Source organism: Pseudorasbora parva, chromosome 4, assembly GCF_024679245.1.
Source record: "Pseudorasbora parva isolate DD20220531a chromosome 4, ASM2467924v1, whole genome shotgun sequence".
NCBI classification, from domain to species: Eukaryota; Metazoa; Chordata; class Actinopteri; order Cypriniformes; family Gobionidae; genus Pseudorasbora; species Pseudorasbora parva.
Genome location: NC_090175.1, coordinates 21,665,878 through 21,687,928, shown reverse-complemented (window position 1 = coordinate 21,687,928; position 22,051 = coordinate 21,665,878). Strand labels below are relative to the sequence as shown.

Sequence of the window (22,051 nt, the reverse complement as noted above, 5' to 3'; positions counted from 1 at the left end):
ACGGCACTGAAGTCATTCTTAAAAAGGGAAGATGTGTTCTGAGTTTTGTCGACCGGATACGGTGAATGTTTAATCTATCAACGAGCTCCGTTTCACATTCGTTGCTCTGGTTGGTGTAGCGCTATCCTATCGCGTGCAGAGGGAGGTTGAAAGACAACCGTTTATCCCGCCCCCCGGATTGAGCTGTCAATGGTGAGTTTCCAGACCAAACATCTTGATGTGGGTCTGGCTTGTCAGGCTAGGTAAAGCCTAGTTCACACTGCCCGATTTTAGCCCCGATTTTGGCTCGCAGACAGATTTGCAAAATCGCCGACAAATGCCAGAAATCATAGGCAAATCGGTGCTTGTGCACGCAAGTGACAATCACGCAGTGTGAATGATCAAAGGCGCGATCAGAGAGAATCGCAGACGAGTCACCGAGTCAGCACCTGTGAGATATTTGGCATGCTAAATATCTGGACCTGTGGGCGATTCAAAATCCTGCTGTGTGAACTGAGTTCTGACTGAAAATTACAAACAGAAAAAAAGCCCAAACATTTGCACAACCAGCGAGAAGGGTCTGACTGCAGAGCCGCAGAGCCACAGTTTTACCCCAACCACAGTTTTACCACAGCAGTTTTGACCGTGCATGCGCATTGCGTCGCTCGAGTCTCTTCTTCGAGAAGATGCATGTTACGGTACTGGAGGGGAATAATTTCCCGAATTATTCTAAATGCTAATATTGCTGCGACCAATTCCACTGTCCGTTTTGCTCGATTAAATATTATAACCCATCAGGAGAAAATCACCTCAAGCGCCATCTTAAATCACATTTTAACCGGGCAGTCCAACACGAAGGTAAGCGACACTAACTTTAAGTTAGCCAACTGTTAGAACTTTCGAAAGCAAAAAAAAAAAAAAAACACTTTCGAAAGCTAATGCTAATGTATTCTGCGTGGAATAGTTATCGATAAGTAGCTATAAATAGCTATAACGAAGTAACGTAGCCTGTACAATTTCTTGTCATCCTTAACAGATATTATTTTGTAACCCTGTTATGTTCATTTCATGGTAACGTTAACTAGTTTTGTGTTCCCTGTCCAAAATGACTGCCCCATTATAGCAGATTATAAATTCGTAATAATACGTTGATTATCACCTAATGTTGTGATAGATCTTTTTTATATATCAATGTATGTTTTTATGAACAAGTTCGTAAATGTACTAAAAATACTAGTTTTTGAGTAAAACATGATGGATTATTTTGACTATAACAATTTATAAATCATATACTATCACCAAATGTGATGTATATTTTTAGCAACTTAAATTATTGTGAACAGCACAAGTTTTGAACTTCTGTTTACTTTGTAAGTCCTATTTATCCACATTACATTATTAGTGTTACTGTTATTCATAGTATTCATTTAAGTATTTCTTGTTTCTCAGCATGACATTCCAGTCATCAGGAGGTGGTGGTGCCTACTCCTCATGGAGAATTTTGCACTTGGGTAGGATATCCGAATTATTATTATTTGTCATTTAGCAGACACTGTTATCCAGAGTGACTGTGACCCTGTAGTGAACTAACTACCGGGACAGTCCCCCCCGAAGCAACTTCGGGTAAGTGCCGTTTGGATTGGTGACAGCCTCTGGAATTGAACTCACAACCTTACGGTGTTCCATTCGGAAGCCCAGAACCCTGACCACTTGACCATCACAAGCTGCATTCTGCATAACTTCATGTTCTCATTGTAGTATCTTTTTGTGTTTTGTCAGACATGGAAGGCAGTTTGCACACTGGGCTGAGGAGGCCATGGCGATTGTGTCCTGTCTCACTGACTGTCAGGTAAGCTTTTGTAAGACAAATTATTCAGATGTTTAAAAAAAATAATAATAATATTATATATATATATATATATATATATATATATATATATATATATATATATATATATATATATATATATATATATATACACATTGATGTTTTCCTGCAAAGTGTTGATACAAATACTTGACTTCTCTCGTGTGAAATTGAAGTACATTTGGGTCTGCATGGCACATGCATAAAATAATACACTTCTTTGAATGATACATTTTTTTTACATGATTGTAGTCTTGTGGACAATTGAAATACAGTACATCACATTGTGCTATTCTACAGCAAAGAAATGGAACTGCAGAAATTGAGGATGACATAGGAGCACTGGAGGGGGTCACACCACCACAGAATCTTGAGGTATGTAGAGTTCTGTAGTGTATATTTTTACTCAAAGTTTTAATTTGTTTGCTGAAACTGTAAAATTGCTAATTGCTGTTCATTTTGGAATATTTTTCATAAAGAACGTGAATGTGATGAGCAGCATCCGAGAAGGTGTTGAATGGTTAAAGGAAAATCACCAGCTGTTGAAGAGCAAATACTTGCCACCACATATTGTCTGCATGGAGGAGGAAGATGCTCTGAATGCCCTTGCTTAACTGTGTTCTCATTGTGAGGAACTTCTAGATGAGGATGATGAAATAAGGGCCCCATTTTATTTCACGTTCAAAAACAAAGAGTCATGTCAGAGGTTAGGGACAAGAAAAATGCTTGTGGAGTGTCATCCTTTTATAACCCTGAAATTTGATTTTTTTTATTTATTTTTTTATTGCACTTGTTTAATTTTATAGTTAGTGATCAATTGTAATGGAACAATAATGAGATGTTTAAAATGTAAATTGTAAATAAATATAAATTAAATTGTATTCTTGTTTATGTCTCCAACAAATTGATAATATGCTCACACTTTCAGCCTGGTTAAAAGTAAGTTTTATGTGTGTTCAAGTTTATGCATTTACCCCAGCCATAATTAATCAACTTAAGGAATTAGTTATCTTGATTGTAAAATTCTAAAAACCTTTTAAATGTCTATTCTAAAGTTAGATTTTTTTTTATACCAAACTTTGAAATACAATGTGTGTTTATTATACCAGGATGTTCATTTTTGGAGAAAAAACATAAAAGAAAGATTTAAGTGTTCATTGTTTTATTTCAGTAAAGGAGCCTAGAGTTGAATATAATGATGCAATGAAGGGAATATTTGTGGGTCCTGATAATAATACAATAATAACAATATTATTATTATTCTTTTTTTTTTAAAGTAATAAAAAATTATTTTGTCTTAAAATATCAACAAGTTCATCGAATAAGTTAAGTATTGTGATTTATATCGAATCGTGACACAAGTGTATCGTTATACCCCTAGTATAAAGCTATTCAAAACAATTCAATGTAAATTGTGATAATTGTATTTAATAATCGCTATTACAATTTCAAGGGAATAATCAACAATTATGATTTGTCATAATCGTAAAGCCTTACTCCAAGACTTCCAGAGTCATGGCCAAAGCCAAGTCGAATGAGCGCCGTTCGCCAACTTCTGTGTTTACAAGTAGTGGAACCTCATCAACTCTGCCGTCATTATGTTAAGCTTGCCCACCGACTCTATACGCGATGTGATTGGCCAAACCAGAGTTTGGTTTTTCCAGCTCGCAAGTCTATGGAGAGTAGCTAGACAACACTTGTCTGCAAATTAGATTTACCCATGTCAATTTCTAGGCTAGGAGGTGGACGCTTGGTTGTACCTGATCTTTGATCAGTTTTATACATTTGTAGACGTTTCAATTAGATATTAGTATAATTAAAAGGAATAATAGCAGCCTAGTTAGTAGTCTCATAATGGCCTGTTTATCTGAGCCATCCATGGAACAAATAAAACAACTGATAAAAGAACAAAATTCATCATAATTTAATATTTAATTTCATTAGATGAATAGTTAATTGCATTTGAAATATTTTACTTTCAATAAAACATTTGTAATTGATTTGTAAAAGGTCTGTTTTTATGCATATTTGGCCTGGGTTTTTATTGCATTTACTGTGTTCTGATCAGCAGAGGTCGCCGTGGAGACGGGTGTAGAATTGGTTCGAAGCTCTGACACAATACGGCACATTTGCTTCAACTGTTTCAGTGTTTCACGAAGCCTCGGGCTGCCTATCACTAGTGATAGTTAACGTGATTTCACTAAGTACAATCAGGTTTAAGGGACAAGTTTATATTTTATGAAACGTATGCACTTCTCATTACTCTAAAACAACAGGAACACAAATATAAAAACATGTCATAATTCTAGCGTTAACCTAACATGAATTTAACAGTAAATCAATAGATAAAATACTTTACCCGTTGAGCTCTGATGTGCCGTTCGTTGTCTTGTCATCCATGTCTGAATCAGAAAATGTATATTCTGCTCTTATGATCTGATGTGATTCGCACTAAATGTCCTGCTTCAGAGCAGAGCAGAAGAATTTCCCGCGAAAACAAAATTCCAGCCCACTGTTCCGGGTTTAGAGGAAGAGCAAAGAGTTGAATAGCGCCATCTCTACGCGAGTCTACACATTGCAGCGAAGTTTTCTCTATTTACATTAGAGCACACTCTATTATATTTTTATATTCTAAAATACGTTGTACTGTTGCCTCAGCCGCTAAGCAAAAGCATAAAAACACGCGTTTGTGCATAAGATAGTGTCATTATTCTTATGTACGCCTACTCTGTTTTTTTATAATAATAATAAAAAAAAGATTTTAAGTAATTTTCTTTGAAACTGAGTGTCGTTTTAGAAGTAATTGTAACGTAAGGTTTAAAAGTTTACCTTCTTAAAGTTAAATCGTTGAACGCCTATGAAATCATTAGCCTACATGAATAACACTAAATAAAATAAAGGCATACAATCGTAAATATCAACAACAAAACTTAACAGATATTGCACTCATATCACCAGTCATTGATAACACCATTTTTAATTACAACTGAGTAAAGAAAGGGAGGAGTTGAAAAAGTTCTGACCCCTAGCCTATTGTCCATCCAAAAATTAGAATGATGTCGTGATTTACTCATTCCAGACCTGTATGATTTTCTTTCTTCTGTGGAACACAAAAGAAGATATTTTAAAGAATGCAGAATAACTAAACAGATTTGGCTTCCTTTGATCATGCAGTGTGAGATGACAGCATTTTAATTTTCCTGCTACTTATAGGCTGCTCTCTAGCAGCAGCTGTCAATGTAAAGTCGTACTATGATACTATACCATTTAAATCCCTCACATACCATCCCTGTTCCTGCTCCTACTCCGACCCCACCCAACATTGCGTAATTCGGAACCGAATTAAGTCAGTCCAACAAGCTGTGCCATAGACAGTAGAAACCGCTGAGTTTCCTTGAGAAGACAACTACAGCGAAACTGACCCTCACTCACCCAAAGGCTATAAATAAGTGCCCTTCTAAGATTATGGGGTCAGAACAAGCACGATAAAAATAAGAGCTGATCCAACACCTACGAAATTTGCTCAAAATCAAGTAAGTATAGGCTATATTGTATTTTGTGGTAATAGATCACGAATACTCTTAAATCTTAACCAAGTAAAACGCTTAGCCTATATTTCGGGAACATTCCAATGCGTTCGATGAATTAAAATGCCAAATGCCAAAATGTTATTCATTATGGTATGTTTCTTAAGTATCTTATATTAAAGAATTTCCTTATACACTTCGTCAAGTTCCATAATCACAGAATCCTAATTTGTATTATGTATTTGTTTTATGCAACCGTAACCTACACGTCCCACAGATTTACTGGTAGTAATCACTGTAAAAAGGTAGTAACGTCAAGTTCCAGCAGGCGGCGTGGAATAGGAAGCGGAAGTGAAAGTGAAAGAAACCGTTGTTTCAAAAGTAACGCCGACCAATGAAACGCTTCGTTGTTTCACTTCCGCGGTCTGGTTCTTGATGACGTTTTTGCGTCATTCTATCAAACGCTAAAGGTACGGTTTCTGGAAGAATCCCCATGTCCTTTTAAAAATAGACACTAACTTAGGTCGCTGTTCATTCGACGATGAAAGAAAATCCAAAACGAAACGTGGTGATGTTTTCAGCGCAGTTCTAGGACAGGATTGTGTAACACATCTCACCGAGGGATTTTAGTATTATCGGCTGTCTCTCGTCCAGGTAAATAACGTTACATGGCTTCAAAGCAGACCTATGCATTTATTAGTCGTTATTTATAAATAGATGGATTCCACATGATTCTCTGTCCGTGCTGGGCTAAAACATGTTTACATTAGTAAACGTCCAAATATGTCACATTATAACATTAAACATGGTTTTAATTGACTCAGACATTTTCTTTTATCGTTTATGAAAGCCATTACATATTCGAAAATAATACATCCTTTGTCTTATATAGATTTTTGTATTTATTATTATTATTTTTATTAAAGGTACGCCATATGAAGGTGGAGCACGTTGTGTATTATCGCAGAATGAATCATCGTTATAATAGCGTAGATTGTATTTGAATATTGGGAGGGTTGAAGTGTGATACGTTTAGTCCTGTGGCCTTCTCCCTTGTGTGACACTGAGATGTATTTTATTTATTTGTTTAAAGGTGATTACTATAATAATGAATTAATCATAATGAACAGAATTCCCTGTTATGAATAAGTCACATAACATGTTTTTTTCTTTATTGAAAATGTAATCAGACTTAATGTTTTTTTTGTTTTGTTTTTTTTCTCCACACATAATGATTTAAAAAGGCAGGATGTCCAGTACATTTAAATCTCCATTATATTTGATTCTGTTCTATTCAGAGCCAAGATGCCAGTGGACAGAATGAGAATGCGCCCCTGGTTGGAGCAACAGATTACCAGTGGGGAAATTCAAGGTCTTCTCTGGGTTGATGAGGTGAGGGTGGATATCTGACATCAAATTCTATTGTATTTAGTTTAAATGTGACTCATGTGGCACTTTGTGTCTTTGCCAATATATTGTCATTGTTGAGCATGCTTGACATGTTAGTTAACTAAATTGTATGGTAAAACCTTGCTCAGACTAGACTAGTCTCAGACATCACGCCCATGGACTGTTGGCTAAACATGCATATGGCAAGCAAAATTGAAAACACCTCAAGAACTTCAAAGTCGTCACCTGATTAGTTGAATTCTAAAGGATTTCCAGGAGACGTGTAACGTTCTTTAACAGTCTGCCTCGAAACAAAGATGCTGTGACGCCAAATGTGAAATGAATATGGAAGACGTTTACAATTGTGACTGGCCACTTATGAGGTTCAACTAAACGCTGGATTAGTGAAGTATGTAAAGTACAGGACTCTTTATAGACTCTTTAAAATAAATAATTATAAAAAAAGTATTTGTACACATCTATCTTTTATTTTAGGGACATCGACGTTACATCTTCACGTCCCTAAACATGATGCAACTGAGATTGCTTGTTTTACATGTTAGTTAGATCTGATGGCCTCTGGGTTGTACTTGGCCAATGAAGAGCCCAGACTTGGGGTGGGAATCACAGGGTACCTCACGATACAATACATGATATATGGCCCACGATAACGATCATCACAATACAGCATTTCTGCGATAATCAATATATTTATTAGACAATCCTATATGATACATCGCAATATCTGTTTAACTATGAAAACAAAATGCAGAATTTCCATACTTTTGGCTGGGGCATCTATTTTTTTACTCACACTGCTGTCTGCCATTAGCCTAGAAATCTATACGCACCCTAGCGGCAGCAAATCTAATCTAGCAACTCTCAATACACTTCTGAGCTGTAAAACCAAACAGCTCAAACCAAACTCTGGTCGGGCCAATCACATCGTGTATAGAGTCGATGGGCGTGGCTTAACATAATGACGGCCAAGTTGCACTTGCGTGCTTCTAGTAAACACAGAAACTGGCAAATAGCGGTCTTTCGAATCAGCTTTGACCGCAACTCTGGAAGACTTGGAGTTAAGCTTTTCTCTGAGAAATGAACAAAGAACGGCACTGAAGTCATTCTTAAGAAAGGAAGATGTGTTCAGAGTTTTGCTGACCGGATACGGCGAAAGTTGAATCTGTCAACTAGCTCTGCTTCACCTTCGTTGCTCAGGTTGGTTGTAGCGCTATCCAATTGCATGCACGCCGTGCAGAGGGAGTTTGAAAGACGACCATTTATCCCGCCCCTCGGATTGAGCTGTCAATGGTGAGTTTCCAGACCAAACATCTTGATGTGGGTCTGGCTTGTCAAGCTAGTCTGCCATCCCATTAAAAACCTCTTTTTCTTAGGCTAGTTAAATAATGTTCACGTTTTCCTTATTCATTTGTTGAGTGCCACCTCGAGGAGCCATGAAGTAGTGACACTGGAAGCAGGGAAATCTATTTTGAGCGCCTTATTTTATAAATTCAAATATTTGTAATTGGTGACACACAGAGAAGGACAAGGATATATTGCCCTATCGAATTTATTTTAATTTTTAAATATTTTTTTACTTCATTCAATGTGTGGCAGAGACGTCACTCATGTCAGCATCCGATTCATTGTCACTGCTTCGTTAATAGATCAGCGCTGCAGCTACACGTTGTTGTAAAGACAACATTGCAAACCCTTACTTGTTGTTTTTGGCATAGTCCCACCAACCCAACGTCAATGCCATGGAAACCAATGCAGATATTCCAGAAAACTAAAGCAAGCCCTAGGACACACAAATCTAATCTGAACACCTGATACACACACACACACACACACACACACACACACACACACAGAGTGTGCACAATCATTTAGATCAGATTCCAATTGCATACACTAATGATTTAGAATGACAGTGGGAACATAGTCTAACACTATACAAATGTTTCCATTAACAGGAGAAAAGGATATTTCAGATACCATGGATGCATGCAGCCAGACATGGATGGGATTTGGAAAAGGATGCACCTTTATTTAAGAACTGGGCCATTCACACAGGTAATTGTTGCCAATTGTCTTTAGTAAGAATAATTCTGACTTCTTTAAATGTGAAATAAGTCATTTCTGCATCAGGTTCACAATGCATTTGAGTCAATTCTGCATTTTCATCAAGCTTTTAATGCATTTCTGTCGGGGTGATCATATTGAGGAATCTACTGGCTTGTTTCTTCATTTTGTTGTAGATTATGATTCAGTTATTACCCAATTATGTCTCACACAGGAAAGTACCGTCCAGGTATTGACAAACCAGATCCTAAGACATGGAAGGCAAATTTTCGCTGTGCTATGAATTCTCTGCCAGATATTGAGGAAGTGAAAGATAAAAGCATGAAGAGGGGAAGCAATGCCTTCAGAATGTACAGGATGCTTTCCTCATCCGAAAAAGCAATTAAGAAAGGTAATTTTGGTCATTAACTTAACATGATGCTATTAAGTAAATTGTACTTTATGCTCATACACTTATCATTAGTATAGAATTACATAATTTTATTCTGAAAATGTTTAAGATCCTCTAAATGCAGTGTCATCTTTTTTCAGGGAGGAAAAAGATAGACCTGGAGCAAAGAGTAAAAGTAGGAATACATTACTGTACACTTAAACAACAGTGCACACTTCTAACCAAGTATTGTAAATGATCTCACACCTATCCTCAATTCTTTAAAAGGGTTTTCAGAAACGGAAAGCTGGCACTCCCAGAAAAATTAAACCGCTAAATGGACAGAGTGAAGCAGAGACTACGAAAGAAACTACACCGGACAGCACTGTGCTATTTACGGGTAAATAGACACTTGTTATTCCCTCATTTATTCTAGCCTCATATCTCACAGCAATAATAGTGACGGCAATATTTATCTACAGTGTTTCCAGAATATTTTTGGAAATGTAAAATGTATGCATTTTATTGCTGTGATGCTAGAGACAAGTCAAGACAAATTTTTATTAACTATTCTTTAATATATATATATATATATATATATATATATATATATATATATATATATATATATATATATATCAACTGCTTTCTATGTGATTTCTTACCACCAAAAAATGTACTTTGCCTTTAACAGTAGATCCATTGTTGTATACCTGCTTATTCATCAACAGAGCAGGAAAGCTCCCCTGAGCCCATGTCATCTGAGAGGGAGACGACTGTACCTGAACTACAGTGTGCAGTTGTTGAGGTGGCAACAGAGTGCGCAGAACCTGCGGTTTGCCCCACTGAAGTGTCTCTGCCTCTCCAGGACTCCCATGTGTCATCCTACAGTGGTAGGGTTCTTTCTCGCCTTTATCTCCGCTGTCTACTGTGTTGTTGTATTCACCATAGGAGTCATAAATGACTTATTACATGTTATTGTTGGCCACAAGCACAACATCATGGATTTTATTTTATACTATACAGAGAGTGACACAGAGAGCACATACAGCGACGAAGACCTGGTACAAGTATGCATATTTTTAAATACAATTTAAACACTTGGATCTTAAGAAATTGTGTTAAGCAAATACACTAACGTTCAAAAGTTTGGGGTCGGTACTACTGTTGTTTTTCTTATTCAACAAAGTATGCATTAAAGCTACACTGTGTAATATTTTCCCCCATCTAGCGGTGAAATTAGTAAATGACCATCCAGTGAATATTAGTTTCAGTTCCTCTCAATAATGATTTCGTTTAACTCCTACGGTGGCCGATTTAATTCAAGATTAACATGGCAATCCCCCTCTTCACATTCGACACTGTGCCATCGAGTGTTAAAACGCGAAAGGCGAAGCTTGAATTTACGGGTATGTCCCTCTTTGGCTAATGTACTTTTAAAGGGTAACTAAACCCCTGTTCACAGCCTAACTCCGCCCTCTGGCAATATTTGAAAAATGCTGCAAAAGTGGGCAGAGCCCAGCGGAGGCAGAGGGGACGAGACGAGGGCGGGGATGAGGGCGGGGATGAGCGGGGGGGGGCGTGCACCTGAGACCCGTCCCGTAGTGACAACTTGTTTGACAGTTGTCAGACTCGCAAAGATTGATAGTGACTGGAGTGAGGACAGTAGTTTTGCAACAGAGCGGTCATCTTAAGTAGAGGACTTCTCTCCACCACCTTCACCTGAAGTGGAGGAGGGTGAAATGTCTGTAGACACAGAGTTTGTTGGCTCAAACTGCTTTAACTCCCGATGCATACGATGCTTTCATTCATTCATTCATGCTAGCGAAGCAGCAGCGCAAGAGAGAATGAGATCACTAACTAATCTATGAACACTGAACAGCCATATCCTTATACTGAATGCCACTAAAAAAAAATCACAGGACCAATAAGTTCAAACCTAATAGCCTATTACAACAAATTTCCTCATATTAAATATTCCTCATGCATTAAATAAAAGTTAGACTACATACGCCCGCAGTCTAGCACGTTACGGATTTGTTGTTCGTTACCACGGCAACCATTTGCGTGTCAGGGTTTGTCTGAAAGCGTCTGAGGTATGAAAATTATCTGTAGACATGACAGGTGGCAAAACTATCAGAAGAAAAGCTTAACATGTACTTACAACTGCATTATATATCTGTATTTTCTTAATTAGGATGTTGAAAGCAAGTGAAGAGAGAGTTTCATTCATAATGTTTCTACTTCATTTAACATGAGCGCTCATACTGGACTGAAGCCGTTCTCATCATGTGATCACGGAAAACATTTCTCAGGGCGTGGTGAGCTCGTGCCAGGGGCGTGGATAGTGAGCCGTTGGAAGTACAAACCTACGTAATGAAGTACCATAACGTCCAATAGGAAAATTCAACTGCAGTAGCCACCGTTCAACCTTAAGAGGGCAGCACTAAGACGTTTTTACACCATATATTATAGAATTAAAACACTTTAAACCCAACTGTCAAAACATTTACTCGACTCAATGAACAATAATAATAAAGCTCCATTCTTGCAGATCATTAACTAAAAAAAGTTGTTCTAGGGTTTAGTTACCCTTTAAGATGGAGGGGCAACATGGCGACCTGGCATTCGAACCCCTCACCCGTATGTATTTTCAAAGGCATATTATAAACTTACTAGAATACTTTATTATGTGAAAGAAGTAAATATACATTAATGAGCACATATTTTTGAAAGAACTAAGTGTTTTTAGCTAGAAAATAAACAAAAAAACTTACACAGTGTTCCTTTAACTTGACCAAGTGACATTTCTATTTATAAAAGAACCCTGAAAAAAAATGTATCCCAGTTTTCACAAAAACATTAAGCAGCACAACCGTTTTCATCATTGATAATAAGAAATGTTTTAAATCACCATATTATGATTACTGAAGGTCACATGACTGGAGAAATGGATGCTTTTTTTCTCAAATTCCACGTTTCCAATTTTAATCTTCCAGAATTGTAATAATCAAAAAGATGTCTAATCATAGACAATAGTTAATTGGATTCAAACGTTCATTTTTTAAAATGTTATCAATAATAGGGTCCAATGGTTTTCTTTTTCAGGTTTTCTGTAAACCTGAACTCTTTTTCTGTACTCAGTGTTAATTTAATACACATTTATTATCAAAAACTGTGGTAAAATGAATACACAACCATCATCAAATGATATTTTAACAAATAGTGACCCAAGAGATTCAGATTCTGTTTAAATTAAAACATGGATGAAAATGTTTTATATTGTGTGATATTTCTTAAAAGATAATGCAGACAAAGTCTTCATTTTAAGTAGCTGTCTTTTTGCAAGGTAATATTCAAAGATACTATGTCCATATCACAATTTGATTTGAAGTGTAGTCTTACTTTTTCAAATTAGACTATATTGCCAAAAGTATTTAGGACACCCCTCCAAATCATTGAATTCAGTTGTTCCAATTACTTCCATGGACACAGGTGTACAAAATCAAGCACCTAGGCATGCAGACTGCTTCTACAAACATCTGTGGAAGAAGCTCAATGAATTCAAGTGTGGTACGGTGATAGGTTGATAGGTACGGGGAAGTTCATTTGTGAAAATTTCATCACTACTAAATATTCCACTGTCAATTGTTAGTGGTATTGTAACAGATTGGAAGAAATTGGGCACAACAGCAACTCGACCACAGAACTTTTTTTTTTTTTAAATCACAGAGCGAGGTCAGCGCATGCTGATGCACACGGTGCGCAGAAGTCAGCAACTTTCTGCACAGTCAATAGTTACAGTAATTATACATTAATGAGCGCATATTTTTTAAAGAACTAAGTGTTTTTAGCTGAGAATAAACTAAAAGTTACACAGTGTAGCTTTAAATAAATGCAGCTATGGTGAGCATAAGGTTCTTTTAAAAAACATTTTTAAAAAAATCATACCCCAAACTTTTCAACTGATGTGTACATAGACATACAACAATAGAAACTTTCATGTTCTCATCAAGCCACAGCCTATTTGTTTGTTTTTTATGTGCTAAGAGCATTATTAACTTTCCGTTTCAGGTTCCTCAGGACCTTTCCATAAAAGCTTCACAAAGATCACCGGGTAGCTCTGTGTTAAGGATTCCACCATCAGCTAATTCCTCACCAAACATATTTTTCAGCGAAAAAACTAATTTCAAAGTGACCAGCTGCAGAGAGGACTCGCCCCTCATCGCTTATAACACTCCTCCGTGGTTTCCCTGTCTTTTTAATTTCCAAAATGTCACAGGCGTGCTACCCTCAAGCCCTGCCCACAAATCAGATCTCACCAGCAGCCCAACTTCTCAGGCAAGTGTGATGGCTAAAGCTGTGGACCTCTCTGTTGCAAAACACAAAACACTACAATGAAGACGATTGAAAATTTACAACTTGCTGCTTTTCAGCTGATTAACTTACAACCCATAATTCAATAATAATCAATTGCTATCAGGCATTAGACTTGATGTTTCATTTTTAAAACCAAACAACACACTACCTCCTACTCACAACTGTATTAAATATGTAACTTGTAGAACTACCTCACAGATGCAGCTCTTGATAATAGAAGGCGTAAGCTAGTAATAATGCAGCAATGGGAGCAGAACTAAGTGTGGAATGTAGAATATGCATAGTATTAATTTCACATTTGAGAACTATTTAATACTCGTTGACTGCAAATGTAACAAAACAATCAAAAATGAAATGGAATTTACTGGGATAAGCATTTATGTTTTTTCTACAGAGTGCAGCACAATATTGAGATCAGAGTTTTCAAACAAAATGTTGGAATTACTTTTTTTTTTTTTTTTTATGAATTTAGCTTGTTTGTAAATTCAATAACACAATTATTGAACTGCCTGGAGGCATTTTTGTTGTACTTTAGGTTGTTCTCACGTTAGTGGGACTACAAATACTTGAATAGAGACACTCAACTAATTAAGATTTGTGTATTATCTTGTCAAACCTTTTTCTTTTGTGTTCGGACAGTATCTTGTTTCAATGTAATTGAGATTTTGCTAAAGTTTCTTGTAAAAAATATTTTTTATACAACAGTCAGTGTGCAAAATGAAGAAATACAGCACATATTTAAAAGCAAATATAAAAACAGGTTTTATTGTAGTGTCTTGATTAAAAAAATACACAATACAAAATCTTTTCAACATTCATTTGTTGTATGACGTACACTAAAACAGTGGTTCAAAGTGTTAGTAGTGGTACTAGTTAAAAAGATCAATGTGCAGTAGAAAGCAAATCACTTTGGTTGCTGTATCTTGATTTTATAATAGACGGAAGAAAAGTGAAAATGCTTTATAACAGACTGTGTGTGTGTGTGATATGCAGTGGCATAAATTATAAATTGCATTCTTGGTTTTCTCAGATTGAGATTTTCATTCTTCATGTCATTTTTGTCTATGATTTCTTTTTTATACTGTATAAGGCTAATGGTGTACAATTTAATGTTATAAATGGTGCTCTATTTACAACTGTGTACATCTATAACAAGCTTATTATAATGCTCCTTGCTGAATTCCAAGCATGTTTTACTGAACCAAGGGCAACAATATAAAACATCTCAATTGGATGCAACTTCTCATATTCTAAAAACAAAATACAAGTCTGTGCCTTATGATGTAAAATTGTATATTGTAAATCACAGTTAAAGCTCTGCTGTTACTTTTTTAATGTAGAGGTTATACTTAGACCTGTGTACAGACTGGCTTTTAGGCTTTTACCAAAAAAAAAAATGAAGAAATAGTTTAGAAAACCACTAGTAATTGAGGTTGTAAAAAAATTGGGTTGTCCCCTTACTTCATGTTTTGTGGGGGGATGGGTGGGGGGGGGGGGGGGGGGATAGGGTATTGAAATGATGGTCAATCCAGACCACCAGTCTGGAGGATGTGAAGAGAAACGGTTTACTTCTCAAAGTATGGCAAATAAAAGAACTTGAATCCTCTTCGTCCCCGAACTGCACAGCTTATATAGATCACATGATATACTGAAACAAAAAATGGAAGAGCAAGAGTTTTTCTCTAACATTTGTAAGCAACCTTCTATGCTTGTTTTTTACATTTTCAACTTGTGCAATGTTGCTGTTAGGTCTGCAAAGTTACAAAGTCCAGCCCAAAGGGAGTTATTTTCTATAGCATTAAGCACTGTAACACCTTGATTGTAGGCTAGAGTTTTCTTTCAGGAACGTAGATGTCAAAATATCCCTCAGTTAAATAATAAAATTCCTGCCAAAGCATATGCAAAATAAAGGGATGAGGCCTGGTTGAGTTACACGAGAAGTGTTGAAACCATAGACTGTAAAAAAAATTGGTTCAATTCAAATTGGTTTCTTGAACATGACCATGAGTGCAAGACGCTTTCCTATCAATATGGGCCAACATTTCTAAAGAATGCTTTCAGCACCTTGTTGAATCAAAGCCATGCAGAATTAAGGCAGTTCTGAAGGCGAAAGGGGGTTAAACACAGTATTAGTATGATGTTCCTAATAATCCTTTAGGTGAGTGTATATAGCTAATATTGCCTTTCATGATAACAGTGAGAAGGGTGAATGTCTTTTTTTTTTTACTCATACGGTTAAACTGTATTAAGCCTTAAAGTTCTGCATAATTAAGGGCGTGGCCACTTAAGTGACAGATAGACTGCCTCTGCTGCTGCTGTTTGTCTGCTGTCTGTTAGTCCACCCACATCCCCACCCTTTTGCCCATTTTCGGTTATCCAGGAGTGATGCCTGGTGACAGGCGGCTCCACCTACTTATGGGCTTCAAAAATGCTCTTCAGAAACCTACAGGTGACTTTTACGGGCACTACACCCATTTTTTTGTTTTTCACAGTCTATGAGCACACCCAGTTTTAAACTTGTAGTTATGGTAAGTGGCGAGGCATTTATGAAACAGGCTGGAAACAGTTGACCAATCACAACACACTACTCCAGCCGACTAAACAGAGCACTTTGCTTTTCAGAGAGACCCTAACTAAATCAAGCAGACTTGAAAAAGAGGTGCTGCAACAATGTAAAATATATGAAAAATATGTTGTTGTTTTTTACATTCAAGCATGAAAACATTCTAGCAGACTTCAAAATCAAAACATTGTAAAAGGGCATAATGGGTAAAAAGTCGGTCTCTTACTCTATACACATTTCTTGGCTGCATTACAAAGATAACTTCACAACTCACAAATTTATAATATACTATATGAGGTGGGTTCAAAATCCATTACTGATGTTCACAAAGGCAAAGCTAATAAAGCTTATATACAATACAAAAGCTTGTATTAAGAATACACTTAGATCTTACCACCAGGAATGAAGAGAAGAAATCCAGGAACAAAGAAAATTGCACTTGAAACACCTGTAAAGAGGCATCAATACATGTGTTACATAATTTACTTGCCAAAACTGGCATGTAACCAAAAGATGATGTCTGAAGGTGGTGTTGTCTTTGTTCTTAATGCATAAAGAACACTGCATAAAATTTTTTAACAATTTTTTAAAACAGATATACTCCATTTATAATTAGCTGAACAAGTTTGTGTGCTAAAGCAACCCTGCTTATTTCTCATCTGTTTACAACCAATGGCAACGTGTCAGGTCTTACCTGCATGAGGGTTTAACTGTATGACAATGCCTGTAAAGATCAAAGCTGATAGGTAGGAAGCACAGGGAGGGGACGATAGGGAGGGAGAAGAGATAATACATTTACTAAGCAGCTGACAATCACATCTGAATTTAACAATCTGTGCTTAAGATCACAGTTGACAACAAGACAAACACTAACAGCACTTTACAAGTCAGCCAGAAACAGCAGTTCCTAAACACCTTCTCCTTGAGATCTGTAGTACTTATGATCAAAAGGACTTCACAAAAGGTATAAAAGTCTCACCAACTCCAGTGATTAAGAGAAGGAACGAGGCAAGAACGACTCGTCTGTTCTTCTTTACTAGCGGGTGAGACGTCCACCTGGGAACAATCCACACAGACCAAAGTTTGAGGAAAGGAAAATAATATCACAAACAATTTAAGTGAACAAGACCAGAGTAATTTTATTTAACACCAGTTTAAAGTTGTACTGTAGTGTGTGTGCGTGTGTGTGTGTTACCCGCAGCAGTGAGCAGACAGCTGTGTGACTGAGCTGAGTGTGCTGAATGACCACTGAGAGCTGCAGTAGGACAGAGTAGCAGGATCACTGGAACACAGACAGACATTTGGCTTTTTCAAGTACTTGTACACCAAAGCAACACATTTTATTTTGTTTTAGAAGATGGTCATTTAATGCCTAGTCTGTTTGCAAATTTGTTTCAAAATGACAGAAATCAGTTTGAAATGGTATCATGCAATGCTTAAAGGGATAGTTCACCCCAAAAATGAAAATTTGATGTTTATCTGACTACCCTCAGGGCATCCAAGATATAGGTGTCTTTGTTTCTTCAGTTGAACACAAATGAAGATTTTTAACCCCAACCGTTGCACTGTGCCAGTCATATAATGCATGTCAATGGGGTGTAATTCTATGAGAGAAAAAACAAAACATGCACAAACGACTTCATATTAAACCCTGTGGCTCGTTGCGACACATTGATGTCTTAAGACACGAAACGATCGGTTTTGGGATAAACCGAACATTATTTATATACTTTTTTTGAATATAATTTTTTGCATTTTTGTGTTGTAATTGAGTTTTAAAAAAATTATATAAATACTCACAAGCCACAGGGTTTAAAATTAAGTTGTTTGTGCATGTTTTTTTTCTCTCTCATAGAATTACCCTCGATTGACATGCATTATATGATTGCAAAAGTTGCAAACAAATCTTCATTTATGTTCTACTGAAGAAACAAAGACACCTACATCTTTGATGCCCTGAGCAGATAAACATCTAATTTATTTTTGGGTGAACTAACCGTTTAAGTTAATTAACATTTTTGATTAAGGCAACGTAAATTACATAATACAGATATAGATATTATATATATATATATATATATATATATATATATATATATATATATATATATATATATATATATATATATATATATATATATATTAATACAATGATATTTAACTTGTCCCTTATTGCTGTAGAAAGAATTATGTTTTTTTGGGTTATTCATGATCTGTTGAAACCTTATTGTACCTTACACATTTCGTAAATACGATGCTTCTACACATTTCAATGTCCCTATAATGATCAACAGTTAAAGGGTGAGTAGAATAATGTCAGCACATTGTACCCAGCATAAAAAAGGTATTATTGCGTTCATAGAGCGAGCCTTTCACTGACTGTTCACAGTTTAACGGAAGTTACATATAATTTGTGCAGAGCATCATGGGAAGTAGGAATAAGGTGGATAAAGTAGTAGTATTTGAGGTTTCCCTTTTAGAATCCATTGTTGTTTTGTCCTAAAAGCTGTTATTGTGTCATGATTTTATGGGCAGACCAAAAATATATCCAGAGGAACAAATTCAACAAGGAATCTGTAATATAAGATTTTTTGACTTTACATAATGCTACCTTAATTGTTAAAATACATATTTCTCATTGTTTGTGAGATGGATCACTGATTCAACATTCTTACTCTGCTTGTTCCGTTTGTCTAAACTCTTTCAGTGTAATATTTTAATAGCCTAGAAATCTAGACGCACCCTAGCAGCAGCAAATTTAATCTGCCCGCAAGTGTCTAGGAACTCTCAATACCCTTCTGAGCTGTATTCCCCTCACTCTGGACGGGCCAATCACATCGTGTATAGAGTCAGTGCGCGGGGCCATAATGACTACGGCCGAGTTGCGTTTGCGTGCTTCTAGTAAACACAGAAACTGGCGAACGGCGGCGGTCTTTCGAATCAGCTTTGACTGCGATTCTGGAAGACTCTTGAGTTAAGCTTTTCTCTGAGAAAAGAACGGCACTGAAGTCATTCTTAAAAAGGGGAAGATGTGTTCCGAGTTTAGCCGACCGGATACGGTGAATGTTTAATATATCAACAAGCTCTGGTTCACCTTCGTTGCTCTGGTTGGTGTAGCGCTATCCTATCACGTGCAGAGGGAGTTTGAAAGACAACCGTTTATCCCGCCCCTCGGATTGAGCCCTGTCTATGGTGAGTTTCCAGACCAAACATCTTGATGTGGGTCTGGCTTGTCAGGCTAATATTTTAACAATCTAGCATTTAATTATTTGAATGGCAGTAGAATATTACACACTAGTGAACATATCATTGACAACTGCTGTTAATTGCATCTGAAGGTCTAAATCACAGGTAAAGGTTTAAATTAAAATTAAATTAATTTTTTTTAAATTAACTAAAAATAATAAAGTATAACCTAAATCGACAAATTCTTGGATTCACTTCTAATATTCTCGCTTGGTGACTGTTCAAATAAAACAATTCAAAACTCAGGTGGGAAATGAAAAACCTGATTTTGAAGAAGTTGTTGAAAGAAGAGTTCACAGTGCCACCTAAAGCGTCTTCGTTTTCCAGATTCTGTGGGAGAACACAAAATAATGTCAGATTTGCCCATAAAAGACTCGCAATGGTAAAGTGACGTACATGCAAGCGCCTAACCTGATATTTCAGATTACTGTGTTCAGGAGTGCCGGCGGATCCAGAAGGATGACTTTGTGTTTTGGCAAAAGAAAGAGGTCCAAATGTCATCTCTCCGACACCGTCTTTCTCTCTTCCCTTCCATTCCCCCACATCCTCTCCAGGCACCACACCTTCCTCCTCCTCCTCCTCCTCCTCTCCCTCCAGGACGAATGCGTCATCAATTGTGAACTGTGTCCCCATAGCTACAGGCCCTCAGACATCGACTGGATGTTAACCGACAAGCACTGTGAAGACGATAAACGGTTGAGTTGATCATCTACGCGCTGCCCTATACACATCTCATATTTCAGTGCATTGACTGCCCAATAAAACTCCTTTACAATGCTCAGTAATTAATTTTACATCTTTCTATGAATCGCTTCACAATTTCCTAATTTCTAAAAACACCATGCACTATTAGAAGAGAAGCGCAAACAGCATTACCATATTTAGATTAAAGCTGCTCGCTGAGGCTAATGTAACGTACAGACCCATTTCATTGATTGGTCAACATAATTGTATAACTTTAAGCACAGCAAGGAAATGTCCTCTATTACGAGAAAGTATACAACGACGTATTGGATGCGTTATGATAATAACGTTTTGTTTGTATTATGTGTTTTACTTTCTTTCTTTTTTTTAGCACAAAACATTTGATTTAATCTGCTCAGTTGCATTTAACTTACAGATTTTAAATCTGCATTTGATAAGACAGATGTAGATGTGGAATAAATGCACAAGTGCGACATAAACTTGCCCTTAGGAAGCATGTGACTGACACTCTTCCGCTTGTTTTTAACAACAGAATGATTGTATCCACCCAAAATAATCTAACGATATACATATCGCGTCTTAATAGAAGCTCTTACATGTATCTCGCGTATAATTACAATAATAATGTACGTTTAAAATCATTTGAGAATATCAGTTTCAGAATTTCCCATGCTAATCTCCTGAGAGGGTTTGCTTGAATATTTAAACAGCCCAACATCCCGTTATTAACAGCAACAATAGCGCAAAATTAAAAAAGGAAGAATCCTCCACTCACTGTCCATTACTGTTGATCCTGGTCAGTTACACATAGTCCTGTCTACCAAGGTCCTTAGATCACTTCCGAGGAATACAAGGTTAGTAAATATGTTTAAATGTATTGTTTACTTGCCGGCGGAAAACTTTATCCTAAACTTTGCTAGTAACAGCTGCTTCTTTTTTGTGGGTCGAATCTAAACAGACAAAAGTAGCAGTGTTCTCTCTTGCGACACCTAGAGGACTGGAGGATTCAAGAATTATCGTGGTCGTAATCTCGTAATCCACAAAAGCATGCAGATTTTTTTCTCTTTTACAGAGCACTGAGGAATTTATATTTTTTCTTTTATTATGTAATCATTCTATTATTACCTACATTTTAAATTTAAATAATATTGAAATATTGTATGAAAAAAATATGATGATGCTTGGAATTTTGAATAAATTGAGATAAAACTATTCTTGATGAGTGTGTGTTGAAAAGCAGTATATATTAGGCTACAGTCCCAATGTAGCCTATATCTGTCTGTCTATCTTCTGTCTATGATGAGTTAGGATCAAATCTTCCATAAATCCTTCATAAATCATTAATAATGCATTCTGTCGTAATCATTCGCGATCGCGACATAGCTATAGCAATGTATAGCCTAGGCCTACATAACGTATTGTGTAGGCTACACAGAAAGTTGCTCTGCTATTTTTTAAGTATAACGTCCAGTGTCTTTTTCTTCCGTTCTATATCCTATATATTTATCCCTTTTCCTTACAATCTATAATTGTAGGCTACGTAAATGAGGACATGGTTCTATTTAGGACCTTTTGTTATGGTTTTAGTGGCGAGGAAGCAACTGTGTGGACACACGTTTATCTCTAGATAATCAAGACAGTTGGGTGATTAAGGTAATCATTTACTTTTTAGACACCTTCCAGATACCTGTGAAGACTATCTATCCAATATGCAATGCCACTGAAAAGAAGAATAGGCCTAGGTAGCCTATGTATAAACATATGTCTTTGAAATATTTGTTTTCCATAGACCTAGCTATTTTAGGTTATAAATGCAGTGACTTTAAATGTCTGACCAAATTGTCTGTCATATTTTGCTCGTTGATATTTGTCACATCTAGCGGTTTTAAGTGTAGCCCATGATTCAAAACAGCATATTTGACACATTTTGTTGTACATTT

General features: G+C 36.5%; 3 protein-coding genes across 5 annotated transcripts in view; 1 reads left to right on the top strand and 2 right to left on the bottom strand.

The window, feature by feature from the left end:
• The window catches only part of dctd (dCMP deaminase), a 43,311-nt gene extending 38,926 nt beyond the window's left edge, over window positions 1–4,385 (bottom strand). The window contains exon 1 of the mRNA XM_067442678.1: window positions 4,206–4,385. Within this exon, the coding sequence (XP_067298779.1) occupies window positions 4,206–4,246 (41 nt within the window). The 5' untranslated portion in view covers window positions 4,247–4,385. The remainder of the gene's footprint in view (window positions 1–4,205) is intronic.
• A 902-nt stretch (window positions 4,386–5,287) lies between these two features.
• Window positions 5,288–15,083, top strand: irf2a (interferon regulatory factor 2a). Of its 3 annotated transcripts, none has more exons than XM_067441302.1 (9): window positions 5,288–5,379; window positions 6,672–6,765; window positions 8,739–8,838; window positions 9,062–9,238; window positions 9,379–9,413; window positions 9,506–9,617; window positions 9,949–10,110; window positions 10,244–10,287; window positions 13,292–15,083. In XM_067441302.1, exons 2-9 carry the CDS (start codon window positions 6,679–6,681, stop codon window positions 13,616–13,618), a joined length of 1,044 nt encoding a protein of 347 aa, XP_067297403.1. In that variant the 5' UTR covers window positions 5,288–5,379; window positions 6,672–6,678; the 3' UTR covers window positions 13,619–15,083. The 3 variants fall into 3 exon arrangements, with proteins under 3 accessions (XP_067297403.1, XP_067297404.1, XP_067297402.1); XM_067441303.1 differs by lacking the exon at window positions 5,288–5,379 and adding an exon at window positions 5,801–6,027 and having other exon boundaries at window positions 10,244–10,281; XM_067441301.1 differs by lacking the exon at window positions 5,288–5,379 and adding an exon at window positions 5,801–6,027.
• tmem134 (transmembrane protein 134) lies at window positions 15,084–21,070 on the bottom strand. The gene is made up of 8 exons (XM_067441304.1): window positions 20,887–21,070; window positions 19,818–20,083; window positions 19,669–19,736; window positions 17,356–17,442; window positions 17,140–17,216; window positions 16,855–16,899; window positions 16,555–16,608; window positions 15,084–15,245 (listed from the first exon to the last, which is right to left on the bottom strand). Exons 2-8 carry the CDS (start codon window positions 20,037–20,039, stop codon window positions 15,163–15,165), a joined length of 636 nt encoding a protein of 211 aa, XP_067297405.1. The 5' UTR covers window positions 20,040–20,083; window positions 20,887–21,070; the 3' UTR covers window positions 15,084–15,162.
• Window positions 21,071–22,051: the final 981 nt, after the last annotated feature.